The sequence below is a fragment of the Orbicella franksi genome, chromosome 8, assembly GCF_964199315.1.
Source record: "Orbicella franksi chromosome 8, jaOrbFran1.1, whole genome shotgun sequence".
NCBI classification, from domain to species: Eukaryota; Metazoa; Cnidaria; class Anthozoa; order Scleractinia; family Merulinidae; genus Orbicella; species Orbicella franksi.
In genome coordinates, this window is record NC_138152.1 from 4874646 (window position 1) to 4893616 (window position 18971).

The 18971-nt window shown below is 39.0% G+C and overlaps 1 protein-coding gene across 2 annotated transcripts; it reads left to right on the forward strand.

The window, feature by feature from the left end:
• Positions 1-751: 751 nt before the first annotated feature.
• On the forward strand, positions 752-16581 carry LOC145496159 (uncharacterized). 2 transcript variants are annotated; one of them, XM_081475799.1, is made up of 8 exons: positions 752-833; positions 1357-1401; positions 2661-2968; positions 8058-8196; positions 9778-14478; positions 14668-14709; positions 15369-15514; positions 16495-16581. In XM_081475799.1, the coding sequence occupies exons 1-8, from the start codon at positions 770-772 to the stop codon at positions 16561-16563; spliced, it is 5514 nt and encodes a 1837-aa protein (XP_081331925.1). In that variant the 5' UTR covers positions 752-769; the 3' UTR covers positions 16564-16581. The 2 variants fall into 2 exon arrangements, with proteins under 2 accessions (XP_081331925.1, XP_081331926.1); XM_081475800.1 differs by having other exon boundaries at positions 1369-1401.
• Positions 16582-18971: the final 2390 nt, after the last annotated feature.

Consider the following 18971-nt stretch of genomic DNA (forward strand, 5'->3'; position numbering starts at 1 on the left):
AGATTGTGTAAAAGTGTTAATATTCATAAGTTTTGACGTCCAGGTGCCGTGTGCGGGCGTCTAGTTTTCGTCAGCCTCAGCGCAGCTCGTTGATCAACATGGACTGCGCTCCAGAGCGTTAAGGCAGCAAACAACTTAAAGAAAGAGGTAAAGCACATTTATTCACGCAAGTTTTGTGTATGAAGATCATAAGTAATGTTTGTTGAGAACGGGTGCGGGAAGGAAACGGCTAAGTTGAGCATCTAACGCAGGCAAGAGGCTAATCAGTGAGCAATCATTTGTCAGTCATGCTGACCGGAGGAGTTGAATTAATATCCATGATATCGGAAACTAACTCAACTGATAGAGACTGCACTCTAGCGGTAAAACCCAGGGCCTCGCCGCTCACTTGGTCCCGTTGACCCTGCTGTTCCATACTTACTCACAAAAGCATTACCTAACTGATATAAGAATTACTAGTGTTTACCGTATGCTATATACATATTCAAAAGCAATACATCAGACATAGAGAGCGCAAAGCGATGAAACGTTTTTTATTTCTCAAATAACATATTAACGACATTTTGCGCATTTGCGCAGTGAGCATTTTCCGTTGGAAAAATATATATTTCATAGCAGCCAGTCTTTGTTGTAGATAAACACTCCGCTCTCGGCGTTGTCACTGTACGAAGAATGCCTCGTTCAGTGTTCGTCTTTAGCTATGAGTAAAATACCTCGTAATCACTAATTTTCTTACAAGAATTTTTTTAACAGGTTTTCTTGATTGTGGATGGAAGAAAACAGCATGACTTTCGCAGCATCTTTTACAATTGGTTTTGTCTTCCTCTTGGAAGGTAAGCTGTTATATCCAAAATATTTTAATAAAAACTTGCTGAGCAGATGTAGTTATTGCAATAACTGTCGATCATGTCATTTGCTAATCGGCTAATTTTCAAACGAGCTAGGTCGTTATAATAATTATGTGGGTGAGAATGGACACACCACACTCTGGTGGGTAGATTATTTAGTTCTTTTGGTGTCTGTCATTTTAGACTTCCGTTCGTTCACACTAAGCCGGAGAAATTTGAAAACGCCGGCTTTGCGTTTTAGTGCGGAAGGAAAACATTTTAAAAACGATTACATCAAGATAATCAGGTGATTTAATTTCCTTGTCCGAGTTTTCCTCAAACACAAATCCAAAATGACTGGTGATTGTTTCGTTTTCAAATTTCTCCGGCTTAGTGTGGACCGGGCCTCATTGAAAATTGATGTCGCGTCGTCTTAATTTCAACTGATATAGCCTCATCGGAGAGCGCAAAACATGTATTAATTAATTCATGGTACAGGCAGCCCTATTTTCTTTATCTAATTTCCCAGGTTTCTTTGTAGTGTCATCAAGCAGTGGCTCAAGTGCTTCTCAAAGTAAGTTAGTCTCTTCCTCTGGACAGTAAAATTGTTCAGTGAAACATTTGTCAAGGAAGCTCGCACACGATGAACGTTTTTAAGTCATCTTTCATTCTTCCTTGGCACAAGTATATTTTACTTAGCTTTTCTTAGTGTGCTTGTGTGTGTGCTTTTTTGATTTTTTTTTTGTTTATTTTTTTGTCTTCCTCTGCTTTTGCGCATTGTTGGCTTCCCTGGGCTTCCTTGCCATACACACTAAATTTTTTAAAACATAAATGGCAAAAGCAAACAAGAAACAAACCAAGGTGACATAAACTTGGATTATTCTGTTTTGATGGCCATATAGTGAAATACTTGCATTAACTCAAGAGCACTATTTACTGGGCTCAGTCCAATACTGTACCTCAATTTGCTGGCTAGCATCTCCTGTTGAATTCTATATTTCTTGTAAAAAAACATTAACAATGAGTGAAAGTTCTTGCTCTTGGCCAGAATTCCGGACCTCCAAAAGGTGGCTTGCTAGCAAAAGGAATGATATGAAGTTAAGATTACCGCGTACTTTTAGAGGTGTCTCGCGTTCAAGCGATGTAGCGCGTAACAGCTTTATTGAAGTGTCAATGTATTTAGTATTAACTACTAATTGGGGACACAACAAAAAAAGTTGAAATTATTTACAATTAAATAAGTAAAAAAAAAAGAAGTGTACATACAATCAATCTACAAAAATGTATGTACAAGTAGTGCACGTCCGGTTTAAACTGCAGATACCTAAAACCCTATATCTAATTAAAGCTTGTAAAGCTGGCTATTGATCGAATTGTTTAATTTTTCACGACCTCTAAATGTGAGCACCCGAGTCAACCCTTGAAAGCTACAAGTCAAAGGGAATTTGTCCGTTTGCCATCAAATTTGTAGTAGCTAGCTAGGTTGACATATGAACGTTTTGTACCATCACTCCATAATTTTTAATCCTATTTCGAAAATGTCCTATACCTTTTCACTGAATTTTAATGTGGCAAAAAGTAGACACGTTTACTTAGCGCTTTGGGTCCGGAATCTGAGGGACAAATTAAATTAGCGAAGAACGAAATTCGCTTTGACCGGATAGCATTACAACATTGGAAAGGCCATCGATATCGCTGGTGATATCTTCATGAAATCCCGAATTAATGGTCCAATGTTGGCATAAGGGCGCTGGGTAACCTGTAATTACAGCACATGTGCTTTATGTTCAGATGTGATTTAATTCTGCTGCATTTGTTCGATCTAATCATTAGGTCCCTGTGAAGACACACCCTTAGGAGTTGAAGATAGCTTACCAAAATCTAGCTTCTCAGCGTCTTCGTTCTTTGAAGGTTTCCCTCCTTCATTGGCTCGCTTGAATGGAAAATCCGCCTGGTGTTCACAGACGACAAACGTATCAGTAGAATATTTGGAGATACAGCTGCCATATCAGGCTGCAACGATTTGTGCGATTGCCACTCAAGGGACTGGTTTTAAACACCCTAGCTATACCACCAACGAATCTGTGACAAAATACTATGTGGAGTACTCTGACGGTGGTCGATGGAAGAGCATTGAAAAGGTAAGAGCCATTCATGTTTGATCCCAATCTCGAGGGTCAGTCCTTCTTGAACAGATCAAACCATTCTTAATAGAGGGAAATGGTTTAGAAACCCGGTAAACATCAGAGAAGCAAACAAACAGGCTAAGATTTATGTTTGAAGGTCCTTGACCCTGTACATCTTTGGTTTTATGCGCATTGACTATGCATGAATTACATAATCGCAATGCTTGTAATGGTTAATTGTATGAGCACACACAACCACCTTTTGTATTTAACCAGGTTTTGAGCTTGGTCAACCCCCAAAATAGCCCCAAAAAATATAACAAAGAACTTTGTCATGTGTCCTAACCATTTCCCTCTATTAACCCATTGACGCCTGTGCCGCCCGTAACCGCCCATGCGAAAAACTCCTCCATTTCCCTGTGCCGCCCGTAACCGCCCGAAAAAAAGCACATGGAGACAATTGCCTTTCCTACCCTCCCTGAAGATTCTTTGGTTCCCCTTTTGTTCTATTGTTCTTGAGGACAAATAAACCAATCAGAATGGACTTTTTGAGCATATTTTCAGAGGACTTTAGGGGTCCTAGAAAGACGGTTTTTCTTCTTAAAATCGCGCGCTCGAAAAGTGCAGGTAACATGGCGCGTTGCGGTCCAAATCTAAAAAACTTCCAAGGTCTTGTTTTCATTCCTAACACGGATAAATTACTGCTTTGGGCTTTAAAATAGAAAGGAAAAATACAAATCAATGTTCAGGTTGCCTCAGAATGGAGGATCAAGGAATACAGAGTCCTCAAAACTTCCTCAAAACTTTCTGGTGAAGAAGTTATTCTTCCTACAACCGCCGAGAAAACATGAAGATCGGAGCGCTTTCAAGTAAGTTTCGACGACAGATCGCAGGTTTAAAGCGGCTTTTCGGATTTTAGAAACAAAATGGTAATGTACATTATTACTTCGAAGTTGAATTCAACTTTTGGAACGATTGGTAAAGCCACGGGCGTTAAAATGACCGCAAAAGCGGTCGGTAAAAACTCAAGCTTTCGCGTTAGCGTGAAGAATAATTTGAACACTCCCCCACCCATGCGGTCATGCAGCGAAGCACGTCTGCGAAATTTTGAACAATTTTTTGCTTTTAAATAGGTTTCTTCGTCTCAGCTTGAATGAAAATTTATTGTTATTGAACTTCCTTTCGCATCTCTTTCATTTGGTTCCCTGTATTTGGGAATTTTAGGTTTTAAAAGTGAACAGTAACTTGCACGCTGGATTTCTGCATATTTAATTCACGGCAACCTCTAGGCGCTTTGTTTATTTAGTTTATTCGCTCCGTTCAAATATTTTTTGGAGTCTTATTCAGCTACTACAGAACCGCTGAGAAAAGAACTAAATGGCCACTGATTTAACACAGTTGAAATACGACTGATCTCAAAATAATTCGCTTGTTTTTGTCGTCTTTTTGATTTACGACTTTCATCTTTCTTTCGCAGGGCCGTAATATTTTCGTCGCGCGGCGAAGAAATTACTTGATTTCTTGTTTTCAGATTGATTTTTACATGAGTTCTCCGCTTTTATTTTTCGTTGTTTTCTCAAATGTTAGCCGTTATAGTACAAGAAATTCAATTCTGTTGTATTTGGTTTCGTTTTTGTCCTCCAAAGTCAATAATTGACTCATTTTCGCAAAGTCAATTTTCTCAGCTTCTGTGGGACATTTTGTCGCGCGGTAAAGAAATAATATAATTTCTTGTTTTCTCATCAGTTTTACACGTTAGGTTGAGTTCTGTTTGCTAATGTTTTTTAACATTTTGACCCTTCATTTATTCAACTTTAAATAAACGATGTCTTGAAACCTGATCCTGTGTCTGTGGTTACTGCACATATGGTTTGTTTTTGTGCTTTCGCTCGCGAAGAAATATTTCAAAAAACGCCAGGGAATTAGGGGTGGGTCGCGGGCAATTTCATTCAGTAACTATGATCAGTTATATAATAAACCAAGTTATTGTCCCATTTTGATTGGTTCTCGCCTACGATCTATTAGAGGACAGACGCACGATTGACGTCATCATTTCAAAGTTTTTCCCTCTGTGTTTTAAAATGGCGGAAAGTTTTGAGAATTTAGATAATATTTTACATGACTGGGCAAAAGATAAGGTACAAGAAAGTCTTGTCCAGGCATTGAACAGGTACCAGAAGCATATTCTAGCAGGAAGAAGAAAGATAAAGCCGTTTCTGTTTTAGACAATGACTCAGAAAAAATACTCGAGCAGTCTCAGTCGGCAGTCGAGCGAGACTAAACCAAACACAAAATTAGTCTTGGTAAGCCGAGAACCATTGCTTTGTCTCGAATTTAACAAACCCAATAAACAAAATGTTTATGAGATTAATTCATTTAAAACATTGAACTTTTCTCAGTCTCAAAATAATTGTCGATACAGTGATTGTCTGGAATGAAACATCAAAACCACTTCTTAAAATCAGTTAAAATAAACACATAACCTTGCTTTCCGATGCGAAAGTTCCAGTCCGTTTCAGGGCACAGCAGCGAGTAAAGTATAGCTCACTACAGCTCACGGCCAACTGTATCGCAGCTAAAAGGTGTCTCCGACACTATTTCAAACTGATTTGAGAATCACCAACCACAGAGGACACAAATTTCCACCATCACTAACGCTCCTTTCATTCAAAACTCGAATCGAATGGCCTCCAGGTTGACCGCAGCCGCAAGTTTTCCGAGTGTAGTTTTTCAACTCCTGCAATATTCGAGGCAACATCCATGCTTTTCGGCTCACAGGGCTGCTCTGATGACAAAAACTGACTTCACTTATCCAGCATTTCTTTGAGATTTGTAGATTTCACAGTTCAATTCTGCTTTCGCTGTAAGTTTTCATTCCACGAGAAGCGACGCTCGAGTCAAGTTTGACAGTGGCGTGATTTTCCCGGACCAATCACAATTCTTTGCTACGCTTAGCAACCAGTGAGATTGCTTCAATTTGTATAGACAATAGATTACGACAAATGGCTTTTTTCGTGTTCGCCAAAGTGGGCAAAGGCCGGCTTTCGAGTTATGTTGAAAGATTTTGAAATTAAAAAAGCTTTATCGGTAGTAGTTTGTTTCGTTATTATATAAAACAAATAGATTCCATGTTGCCGTGCGTCTGTTCAGTAATAGATGACAGAAGACGTCAAAATGTGGTAAGAACATCAGTGACACACTCGGCTATTGCCTCGTGTGCCACTTTTTTGTTCTTACCACATTTTGACGTCATCTGTCATCTATTACTGAACAGACGCACGGCAACATGGAATCTATTTGTTAAACTGATTAACGATAATCACAACATGAGGGAGAGTTTGAGGGAGCCAAGGAATCACCACTCACTTAATAAGGTGTGATCATTTTTAGCAAGTATTTACATGAGGTATTATTAAATTAGCAAATAAATTAAGTGTAAGTTTGAAAAGCCAAAAATTGTTTATTTGGTAAGGGGTTTTTAGACAGCTTCAAAATTTTTAGTTCCCATTTTCAATTTTAGCTAGTTTCGATATCTGTAAATTTGTTGTTTTTACTTGGGTCCATTTGCACCTTTGTTCTTTCACTCATCTGTTTTCTGAAAAAGTAGATTTAAAACAGTTATTCATCATCATTATAGGAAAAATTTATTTATGGGCGTGTAGAAGGAATAAAGAACTTCCAAGTATACGAGGTTTTAAATCAAAAGTCAAATTAAAGTATGGGACTGAAAAATACATCTGTACAAAAAATAATAATTTAGATATGTTTAGGAAGAAGTGGGCAATATAAATACTAGAAGTAGTTGAATAACTTAGAATATGTCAGGCTCAAATAGGTGTGACTTTGCTATGTAAACTGGTTCGTAGTGTGTGTACGTGAGTGAGTGTGAATTAGTTATTTTAAACCGTAAGTCCTGTTTATTATGTCTAGTAAAGTAGTAAAGTATTGTAACGAAACTCGTGTAAATGGTTTTGTGCATTGCAATAAAAAAAAAATAATAAAAAAATAAAAAAGTTACACGCTCGAAAAATTATCTTAACAGGAAAAGGCGAAGTAAGCGATAGCTTGTTCAGTTTTTAGCCCATATATAATGACTTAATGGCTTGTTTATTCAATACAATATTTTATTAATAATTCCTCCCAACTAGGCTTTTCAGAATTGAATTAGTTTATATATTCTCAAATACAGTCTAAAATTACATGAAGTGCTTACAAATTACCTAAAATGTTTAATACAGTTTCAGTTTCAGTTTTTTATTAACGCACACTATTTACAGAAAAACAACTTAACGTAAGATGGTTTACAATGATATAGGAAAAATAAATACAGATAGAAACTAACTAGAAGAAACAATATTTAATTGTGTACAGTGACCAAAGTAGCCAATGAGCTTTCGAGTTGGTCACTGTCATGCAGATATAAGTTGGCGTTGGCCGCACGCTTGAGACATTAAGCACAAACATCAAAGTGCTAACCGATCGATGCAGTCAAATCGAACAGTCAATACAGTTCTAGTCCGATAAGTACGATACAGTTCTTGGGATACTACAAGCTACTAAAAAGCAAATTGCCGGACTTGAAGCAAACGTCAAAGAACATGCGGACCAGATTACTGAAGATAACAAGCACGATACTTACGCTATAAATAATAATAATAATTCTGCACAACATGATAAAACACCATTACTACATTAGCCTGCAATGCAGGCGTATTTTGGCGAGAGATCGAGCGCATTTTGACCAAGCGAGGGCTATCTTGGATTCAAACTCGGAAGAGGCTTGGGGAGAGACGAAAAGGTGTCCTAGGGAGTCCGGCCACTTTTTCTAAACCAACATGGCGGCGAATCTACTCGATCGCGAGCTAATACAGCTATAATTCGTGAACACACAGAAAACGCTTCCACTGCTGGCTATTACTACATAAACTTCACTCCTCCCTCTTTACCTTCGTCTTGAACTTGATAAGTGATGTAGAATTTCTGGGGTTTAGCTCAGGGAGGCAAACGTTTTAAGAGCATGATAGAGAGGAACGTTGCGCTGTGTTGGTGCGATAGAAAGGTACATTAAGGTCTTAATTGTGACGTCTTGTATTTATTTTCACAGCAATTTGATGGAAACATTGGTGACGCTGATACAATCTCAAAACATGTTTTACCAGCTCCCGTAAATTCTACTCTCATTCGAATTCGTCCACTGAAGTATAGACAATGGATATGCATGAGGGTGGAATTGTATGGCCAGGGTAATCATAAAAATATTTTTAGTAACTTTACATTCTAGTTATGAAATAGCAAAACATGTTCCGTGTTTCCATCGAGTTATAGAAACACGATTGGAAGTTTGGGAAAACGAGAGATGCTGTGGGATCGAACACGAAGTTTCCACAGCTTTTTCGAGTTCTCCCAAACTTCCAAGGGTGTTTCTATAACTCGATACATAGCAACACGGAGAACATGTTTTCTACTTCTTTTAGTATATTCCGCGACAAAACGTATATATTCTCTTTGCTCGCGCCATCATTACGTCAACACTAGCTCGTGCTAATTCTGTGTTTCTATCATGTTTTAGTATAAATCTACTTAAGGTCTATCACAAATGCCGTTTCCTGATCGGCTACGCTACTCGCTATCTATTCTGTGATATTTAGTGAGAAGCGTAGCAGTGTGCGCTTGTGAACGAAATGACGGCCGCTTCTTTGCGTTTTCGAGGTGTCTGTGAGGAGGTTTAGATAAAGTTTTGAACGACTAGTAGGTTTATACTAAAACAATTAGATTATCCGCTGCGCCCTCGTCAACTATCAAGCGATAAAAATCGAGAAAGAAAAATCTAGTTATTAAATAGAAACACGATTTTAAACCAATCAGCTGGCGAGTATTTTGTTTGGGTTATTTTCTAACTGGCATTATTAACCCCGTGAGTTCAATCCACGGGCGAGGTAACTCCGAGATCGCAAGATGCCATTACACCACAACTAAAATTCTTCTATGATCTTCCATAAATGGATAACAAAAAGGTTAGAAGAGGGTACACCCGCCTTAAGTTTATCTTTCATGTTAGGAGAGCTGTTGTTGCAACCGGCACATATATCGTGGAGGAAGTTGTATGTTCCCAGCAGGTTGTCCGGCTTCTTGTCATTTCAGTCCCTTTGAGACTGCCAAATCTGTTATGTTCGCTACCCGGGAGGGGAGCGGAGTGTACTCCCTTATCTGGGCTATATAGGTATGTGCGGCCCCAAAGTTTTTCAGCCGTTTTGGTCATAAATAGGGTATCGATTTTGGCCATTTTGGTCTCAAATAGGGTCTGGTTATTGCACTCTTGTCTTGATCTGGGTATGTTTTTTAGAAGAATTAAGCTCCTTTTTCTTTATTATCGATAACACCATCAACAAAAGCCATTCATAAACTATGTTTAGGGAAACTGTGCCAGTCGCAACGGTCATAAATAGGATATAAAATTTTTGGTCAGGTCGTAAATAGGGAATAGAAAATCACAGATTTTGGTCATAAATAGGGTAAGGGTTTTGGGAAGCGGGCCGCACACTCCCACCCAATTGTTATGGGTTTACCCCCCCGGTGTTCGCCTTAAATGTTGCCCAAGGTTGTTATTTACATTTTATCCTCTCTCCAAGAGCAACTGAAACGTGTTGAAAAAATTGAATTTAATAGTGAAGAAATGTATATAAAATAATGTAGTTCCAAAGTTTTATACCATAATTTCCCGACAGTTGTTTAGACACGCTGCTAAAGTAAACTTTTGTTTTGAACTCTATCGATTTTAACTTGCCTTTGCATGTCATTTATTTTCTTTTTGTGTCACATGTTAGCAAGTGAAGGAACTTTAATCACTACGAGAACTGTTTCAACAACACACACCAGGTCAAAGAGAGCAGCTGAATCTACTGCAGCCACGGGAACTTCAACGAAACCAACGATAGCAACTATGTTAACTACACCAAATGTAACAACATCAATTTCACCGAAGGTCCTGCGTACATCAACTGCACCGAAGCGGGAAACTACATCAACTGCACCAAAGGAAGTAACAACATCAACTGCACCAAATATAGTAAGAACATCCACTGCGCCACGAGAGGTAGTAACAGCAGCAACACCAAACGAAGTAACTACTTCAACTGCGCCAAAGGTAGAAACTGCATCAACAGCACCATTAGTAGTAACTATATCAATCGCACCAAAGGCAGTAACTACAATGACTGCACCAAAAGTAGAAACTACATCAAAGGCACCATTGGTTGTAACTACATCAATCGCACCAAAGGCAGTAACTACAATGACTGCACCAAAAGTAGAAACTACATCAACGGCACCATTGGTAGTAGCAACATCATCAGCACCAAAGGAAGTAACTGCATCAGTTGCGTCATTGGTAGTAACTACATCAATCACACTAAAGGAAGTAACTACATCGACTGCACCAAAACTAGAAACTACATCAACCACAGCAACTGTATCAACAGCACCAAAGGAAGTGACTACATCAACAGCACCATTGGTAGTAACTGCATTAACAGTACCAAAGGAAGCAACTACATCAGTTCCGCCATTTGTAGTAATTACTTCAACTGCATTAAAGGAAGTAGGTACATCAACCCCACCATTGGTAGTAGTTACATCATCTAACCCAAAGGTAGTAACTACATCAACAGCACCACTGGTAGTATCTACATCAACTGCACCAATGGAAGTAACTACATCAACTGCACCAAAAGAAGTAACTACATCAACTGCACCAAAGGAAGAAACTACATCAACTACACCAAAGGAAGTAGCTACATCAACCCCACCATTGGTAGTAATTACGTCATCTACACCATTGGTAGTATCTACATCAAATGCACCACAGGAAGTAACTACGTTAACTACACCAAAGGAAGTAACTACATCAACTGCACCATTGGTAGTAACAACAACTACTGCACCACTGGTAGTAACAACATCACGTGTACCAAAGTTGGTAACTGCATCAATTTCACCAAAGGAAGTAACAACATCAACTACACCAAGGAAAGTAACAGCATCAACTACACCAAAGGCAGTAACTACATCAACTGCACCATTGGTAGTAACTACATCAACCTCAGTAAAGGAAGCAACAACATCAACTGCATCAAGGGTAGTAACTACATCAATTTCACCATTGGTAGAAACTACATCAACTCTAACAAAGGAAATAATAACATCAACTGCATCAAGGGAAGTAACTAAATCAACTGCACCATTGATAGAAACTACATCAACTGCACCAAGGAACGTAACTACATCAACTGCATCATCGGTAGAAACTACATCAACTGCACCAAAGTTAGTAACTGCGTCAATTTCACAAAAAGAAGTAACAACATCAACTACACGAAGGGCAGTAACTACATCAACAGTGCTAAAGGAAGCAACAACATCAACTGCACCATTTGTAGTAACAACAACTACTGCACCACTGGTAGTAACAACATCACGTGTACCAAAGTTGGTAACTGCATCAATTTCACCAAAGGAAGTAACAACATCAACTACACCAAGGGAAGTAACAGCATCAACTACACCAAAGGCAGTAACTACATCAACTGCACCATTGGTAGTAACTACATCAACCTCAGTAAAGGAAGCAACAACATCAACTGCATCAAGGGTAGTAACTACATCAATTTCACCATTGGTAGAAACTACATCAACTCTAACAAAGGAAATAATAACATCAACTGCATCAAGGGAAGTAACTAAATCAACTGCACCATTGATAGAAACTACATCAACTGCACCAAGGAACGTAACTACATCAACTGCATCATCGGTAGAAACTACATCAACTGCACCAAAGTTAGTAACTGCGTCAATTTCACAAAAAGAAGTAACAACATCAACTACACGAAGGGCAGTAACTACATCAACAGTGCTAAAGGAAGCAACAACATCAACTGCACCATTGGTAGTAACTACATCAATTTCACCATTGGTAGAGACTACATCAACTGTACCAAAGGGAATAATGACATCAACTGCATCAAGGGAAGTAACTAAATCAGATGCACCATTGGTTGAGACTACATCAACTGCCCCAAAGAAAGTAACTACATCAACTGCATCATTGGTAGAAACTACATCAACTGCACCAAAGGAAGTAACAACATCAACTACACCAAAGTTAGTAACTGCGTCAATTTCACCAAAGGAAGTAACAACATCAACTACACCAAGGGCAGTAACTACATCAACAGTACTAAAGGAAGCAACAGCATCAGCTGCACCATTGGCAGAAAGTACATCAACTGCACCAAAGAAAGTAACCGCATCAACTGCACCATTTGTAGAAACTACATCAACTGCACCATTTGTAGAAACTACATCAACTGCACCAAAGGAAGTAACAACATCAACTGCACCAAAGAAAGTAACAACATCAACTGCGCCAAAAGAAGCAACATCATCAACGGCACCATTGGTAGTAGCTACATCAACTGCACCAAAGGGAATAGTAACATCAACTGCACCAAAGGAAATAGTAACATCAACTGCACCAAAGGAAGTAACTACAACAACTGCACCAAAGAAAGTAACTACATCAACTGCACCATTGGTAGTAACTACATCAACTGCACCATTGGTAGTAACTACATCAACTGCACCATTGGTAGTAACTATATCAACTGCACAAAGGAAAGTAAGTACATCAACTGCACTAAAGATATTAAAAACATCCACTGTGCCAAGAGTAGTAGCACCAACAACATCAAACGTAGCAACTAAATCAACGGCACTAAAGGTTGAAACTACATCAACTGCACAAAGGGTAGTAACTACATCAACTGAACCAAAAGAAGAAACTACATTAACTGCACCTAAGCAAGTAACAACATCACCTGCACCAAAGTTGGTAACTGCATCAATTTCACCAAAGGAAGTAACAACATCAACTACACCAAGGGAAGTGACAGCATCAACTACACCAAAGGCAGTAACTACATCAACAGTACTAAAGGAAGCAACAACATCAACTGCACCATTAGTAGTAACTACATCAACAGCACTATTGGTAGTAACAACTACGACTGCACCATTGGTAGTAACTACATCAACCTCACTAAAGGAGGTAACAACATTAACTGCATCAAGGGCAGTAACTAAGTCAACTGCACCTTTGGTAGAAATGTCAGCTACACCAAAGAAAGTAACTACATCAACTACACCAAAGAAAGTAGCTCCATTAACTACATCATTGGTCGAATCTACATTGACCACACCAAAGGAAGCAACAACATCAACTGCGCGAAAGGCAGTAACTACATCAACCGCACTACTAATAGTAAGTACATCAACTGCACCATTGCAAGTAACTACATCAACGGCACCATCGGTAGAAACTACATCAACAGCACCAAAGAAAGTAACTACATCAACTACACTATTAGTAGTAACTATATCAACTACACCATTGCTAGTAACTACATCAACAGCACCATCGGTAAAAACTACATTAACAGCACCAAAAGAAGTAACGACATCACTTGCACCAAACTTGGTAACTGGGACAATTTCACTAAAAGAAGTAACAACGTCAACTTCATCAAAGGCAGTAACCACATCAAATGCAGTAAAAGTAGTAACTACATCACCTGCACCAAACGAGGTAAGCACATCAACTGCACCAAAGGAAGTAGCGACATCAACTGCATCAAGGGTAATAACTACATCAACTACACCATTGGTAGTAACTACGTCAACAGCATCAAAGGATGTAACTACATCACCTGCACCGTTAGTAGTAATTGCATCAACAGCACCAAAGGAAGTAACTACATCACCTGCACCAAAGGAAGTAGCGACATCAACTGCCTCAAGGATAGTAACTACATCAACTGCACAAAATGTAATAAGCGCAGCAACTGCACCGATGGTAGTAATTACTTTGACGCCATTGGTAGTATCTACATCATTGACACCAAAGGTAACAACTACGTCTACTACATTAAAGGTGGCAACTTCATCAACTTCAACTACACTAAAGGAAGTAACTAGATCAACTATACCAGAGAAAGTAACTAAATTTACTGAACTAATGGCAGAAAGTACATCAACTGCACCAAAGGAAATAAGCACATCAAACATACCAAAGGTAGAAACTACATCAGTTACACCAGAGGCAGTACCTGCAACGACCTCACCAAAGGTGACAACTACATCGACATCAGCTGCACCAGTGGTAGAATCTACATCAACTGCATTAATGGTAGTAACATCAATTGTACCAAAGGAAGTAGTAACATCAACTGCACCAAGGGTACTACCTACACCAACTGCACTAAAGATAGTAACCTCATCATATACACTAAAGGTGGTAGATACATCAACTACATATACACCAGTTACATCAGTCTCACCAAAGAAAGTAATTATACCAGCTAGTTATACTTCTGACCTACCATCGAAGTTTATATCAACAGCAGATACATCAACAGCGTTTATTAAAGTTTCACCGTCAAGTCCTACCGCCAGTTCCTCCACACCCAATGGTAAATAAAGTTTCAATTCTGTATAAGAAAATGTACTTTCATTCAATCGTGCACTCATTTGTTGATAACTTGTTCATGCCTCGTTCATTTATTCTGCCAAACAGACCTCAATTCGCTGAAGCATTAACTCGTTGAAGCGTTATTTAGAAATCAATTTATTTCTATATTTTTCCTTTCTAATTTTTTTAGTACCGGCGACAAGCCTTATTCCTGTTGCGAAATCATCAGAAGGTATAGAGTTACATATAAGGTCTTTTGTCACTGCTAAATCCACAATGTTTTGTTACCATCTGACACAAACGTTCTTGCTCTTCTTACTGGCCTTTTAGTGAACAGATATGAGCGCGTCAAATGACCTGATTGTTCTCATAACAGAGATGGGCTAGTTGTAGGTAATTTGTTGCAATGTAAAATCATATGCGAATTGCAGGGGAAAGAACAGAAAAGAGATGAGATTTTCGCGGTTGCATATCAAATTATGTACTCATGGAAGCTGGGGGGGACGGGGGGAGGAGGCATAACACTGATATAGACTGGCAACCCGCCGATGAGGAAAAGGCATACTTCTGGGGTGGTGTGGGTCACTTTGGCTAGAACGTTTAAACGGAAGTCTGACAGATAATTTAACGGAATATCAAATGTCATTGGTTAAACTTTGGTTGGAGCCATTTTTCACGCTTTCTGCTGTTGATCTGAATAAACTGATACGTAACTGCGAAGATCTGAATTAATCGCTTCCAACGTTTGTGTTTTTACTTATTTCAGGATATATTGTTCCCGAGAATTTAACATAGGTTTCCCTGCAGAATTAACGCATAAGTACTACCATGATCAACGTCATTAGACTTTTGTACACTTCATGTATACTAACACAACACTAACGTTTACAGGAGCCTCAGTGTCTTTGCAAGTTAAAATTCTTGTTCCTGTGGCCCTGTTTATCTTGTTGGTAATCGTGATCGCATGTTGGAGGTATTGCGACCGTGGCAACACGAATCAAAATAATGACGCAGAGCCGGTTGAATTCACCCCAATGGTACGTTCATGAATAACAATAAAAATATGTACAACTGTACAATCATGCAAGCAACAATATTTTTTCTGCTGCTCAAGATTCTTTACAGTCTTACACCCGGGGGGGGGGGACTTCTCCCTTATATGGGCTAAATAGATATTTGCAGCCCCAAAAGGTATGGGTTTTTAGCCGTTTTGGTCCTTAAAGGCATCGATTTTGGCCATTTTGGTCTTAAATGGGGTATGCTTTTGCACTTTAGTCTTGAACTGGGTATTTTTTTGCTCATGCAAGGCAACTGTGTCAGGTCATGAAAAGGATATCGAATTTTTGGTCAGGTCATAAATTGGATAGAGAAAATCGCAGATTTTGGTCATAAATAGGGTAAGGGATTTGAGAAGCGGGCCACAACCCCATCCAAATGTTGTGGTTGTATCCCCGGGTCTTATATTTAGTCATAAACTCCTGTTTAATTACCCAACGCTACACATTTTCCCTCTGTGAAACCATGAAAATACTATCTCTGAGTGATTATTCATCTGTTTGCTAGACATGAATGGACAATGAATGAAGAAATTACCCGATGATCACAAGTGTATATACCATACAGTGTAACTGCGAACTGCTGTAGGGTCTTGTCCTTTTCAGTTCAAGACAGAAATAAAGGGAACCCCGACATTTTGTGGTCGCTTACAAAGGCCCTTGTGGTTACTCGCAATGTAAAGAACAGTACCTTAGAGGTAGCGTTTCGCTTAATGGTCAATCTGTCTATAAATGTCTTAACTTCACTGTACGTTGTAATTACCAGGACCATGGCGGTTTAAGAACCCAGGCTATAATTTTACCACTGCTTACAACTTGCATTTAAATGTTTACTTATTATTATCATCATCATCATCATTATTATTATTGTTATTATTATTATTATTATTATTATTATTATTATTGCGTTACTTTTGTGCTAGTTACTTTCGTCTTAAAGGGTTTTCCATCCCGATCCTTAGATGCCAAAGACAGACGGAGGACCTAAAGCTGACGAGAAAGAGGAGGATTTGCCGTCCGATGAAGTCTAACAGAAAATAATTTTGAATTTATTATTGCTAAAGAAAATTATTAGGAAACATTTGATAACATGCAAATCGGCATAAGATAATAAATAGTAAATTAATTGAAGTGAAATACCCTTCGAGGTAATATTTTTAGACTTGAGTTTTACAATTATAATCTGTGCTACGCATAGCCGTAGAGAATAAAATTTGCAGGAAGCATTATATACGAAGTATGTTTCCTTAAAATTGCTACGTTTGAAGTCCAACAGTATTCATTGTGATGTCGACATTGAAAGGAAGCAAGCCACCATATGCTTCTTTCCTTTCAGGATGATCATCAAATTAAACTAAATTAGTAATTTCGGCTTCTTAGGCCGTTTCCACGCTACGCCGGAGGAATTTGAAAACTCAACAGTTACCGGCCGTTTTGGATTTGCGTTTGAGCAAAACTGGGGCCAGGAAATATCATGAGCATGGTAACCTCATCGTTTTCGAAAGGCTTCGCTTTCAAAACGTTTTCTGTCCACACTAAAACGCAAAGCTGGCGTTTTCAAATTCCTCCGGTTGAAGACCATTTCCGAAAAGCTCCGTTTTCGCAATGGATTAGTGTGGACGGTGGGCTTACCGTAGAAATAAAGCTGCGTTTTCAAATTTCTCCGGCGTAGTGTGGGCCTTAAAAGATTTTACGAACAGCCAGCTAGTCAATCTCGAAGAGCTGTAAGAACTCTAATCAACGATGTTTGCCTGTAATTCACTACTGTGTAGCAATGCAAATAGCATAAAACATTTATACAACTATCTTATTTAAAATGGCCGGTAGTGACAACGAGCCATAATAGACACCATGGTGCTGATGTACGCGCATGCGTTGCTGATTGAGTTCTGAAGGTACAGAACCATTCTCGTCCCCAGAGGCCGCGCTCCTGTTGGTCAGCACCAAGAATCGCGACCTCTGGCCTGGTCCAACACCGGAAGTCTGCGATTCACGGACTTCCTGTCACTCTGTGCATGCTCAGAGTCAAGTCTGACAAATCTGATTGGCTGAGAATACCAAACAAATTCTTTGCACATGCTCAGAAAATCTGGTCCGGCCAATTCTTTAAGTGCCGACCAAAAGGAGCGCTTCCTCTGAGGACGAAAATGATACAGAATTGACTTTGGTAATAAATTGCTAATGCCGATGTCATTTTATAGGTGTTAGGTAGTAATGCTGTGACATGTAAATGGTTCAGACACTTTTCAGTGCAGTTAGGTGTAGTTAAGTGATGAGGGTAAAGAACTATTCAACGAAGAAACGCTCTCTTGATCCTTATGTACCACCAAATATCTCATTTTTTGCAACAAAGAAATGTAAGACCATTGGTACGGAGGATTAATTTCTCTGAGAAGGATTTGTATCTTGAGAGCCGAGGGAATCTCATATGAAAAGGACGGGGGTGCTCGTCGTCCCTTTAAGTGGCATGAACTTGCCACTTCTTGGACTCTACCCTCGAAGAATGAACTGTGCAAATTTGTGGTTTATGGTACCAATATTACTGAGATGCAAGGAATCGAAAGTAAACAGTTCTTGATGAAGACGATCCATTAATAGTAAGTAGATAGAACATTGATCAAAACTTGATTACTACTGGATAAAACACTAATGAAATAAATATCGTTGTTTGAATAAAATTTATTACGCATCTAAAAGGCTTGATCCACTGCTCCATCTCCTTTAAGAAGACCTTGACGGGCCTTTAAATTGTATTCTACTTAGCTTTTTTCAATTTTTACTAAACAATAAAATATACTCTTCTGAACTGAATGCTAAATTTAGATTTTATTTTGTGTGCCATTTGCAGTCAAAACTTTTAAAGTTTACTTCTGAGGACGCAAATTACTTCAGATTGATCACGAGCACGTTCACACCCAACTCTTTCGTTTTGAAAAGAACTGATCCATTCGTAACCTCTCTTTACCTCCATAGAGTGGGTGGTGAGAATTATTTCTTAGAAAAAGTATTGATATAGAAAGACAAGTTCTCCCTACGTGACAACGGGGTGAGACAAAAGAAATCGACGAACGGGGGAGGTGGGGTTGGGCCACCACGCCCCACCACCTACTGCTGAGTCGATTATTTGTTCTCGCCCCAGTTTTCACGCGGTCAGAATGCGGACAAAGCTCTTCGCTCGTACTCCGCTACACAGGTTCATTGAGATGTGTTAATTTCACAGAGAAACTTCTCGATCAAAGCGAAGATATTTTTAAAACAAAATAGCTTCGAAACTCTTCCTTTCAGACCTAAAATAAACTAAGAGGCCATTTGCAGGGCACATTAAAGTGTCACCTCCGATGCAAACGGCCTTTTAGCGAAAGACCGTTTCCCCTAAGTTCTTGACGGAACTTTTCAACTTCAGGTTTTACCCTCAACTCTTTCACGCTTGACTATAATG

What these genes read in the sequence shown, in the direction of transcription:
- LOC145496159 (XM_081475799.1), top strand. Translation starts at nt 770, where the DNA reads ATGGAAGAAAACAGCATGACTTTCGCAGCATCTTTTACAATTGGTTTT. An exon ending in TGGCTCAAGTGCTTCTCAAA is followed by an intron (nt 1,402 to 2,660) that starts GTAAGTTAGTCT and finishes TCTAATCATTAG; the next exon opens with GTCCCTGTGAAGACACACCC. An exon ending in GATGGAAGAGCATTGAAAAG is followed by an intron (nt 2,969 to 8,057) that starts GTAAGAGCCATT and finishes TTATTTTCACAG; the next exon opens with CAATTTGATGGAAACATTGG.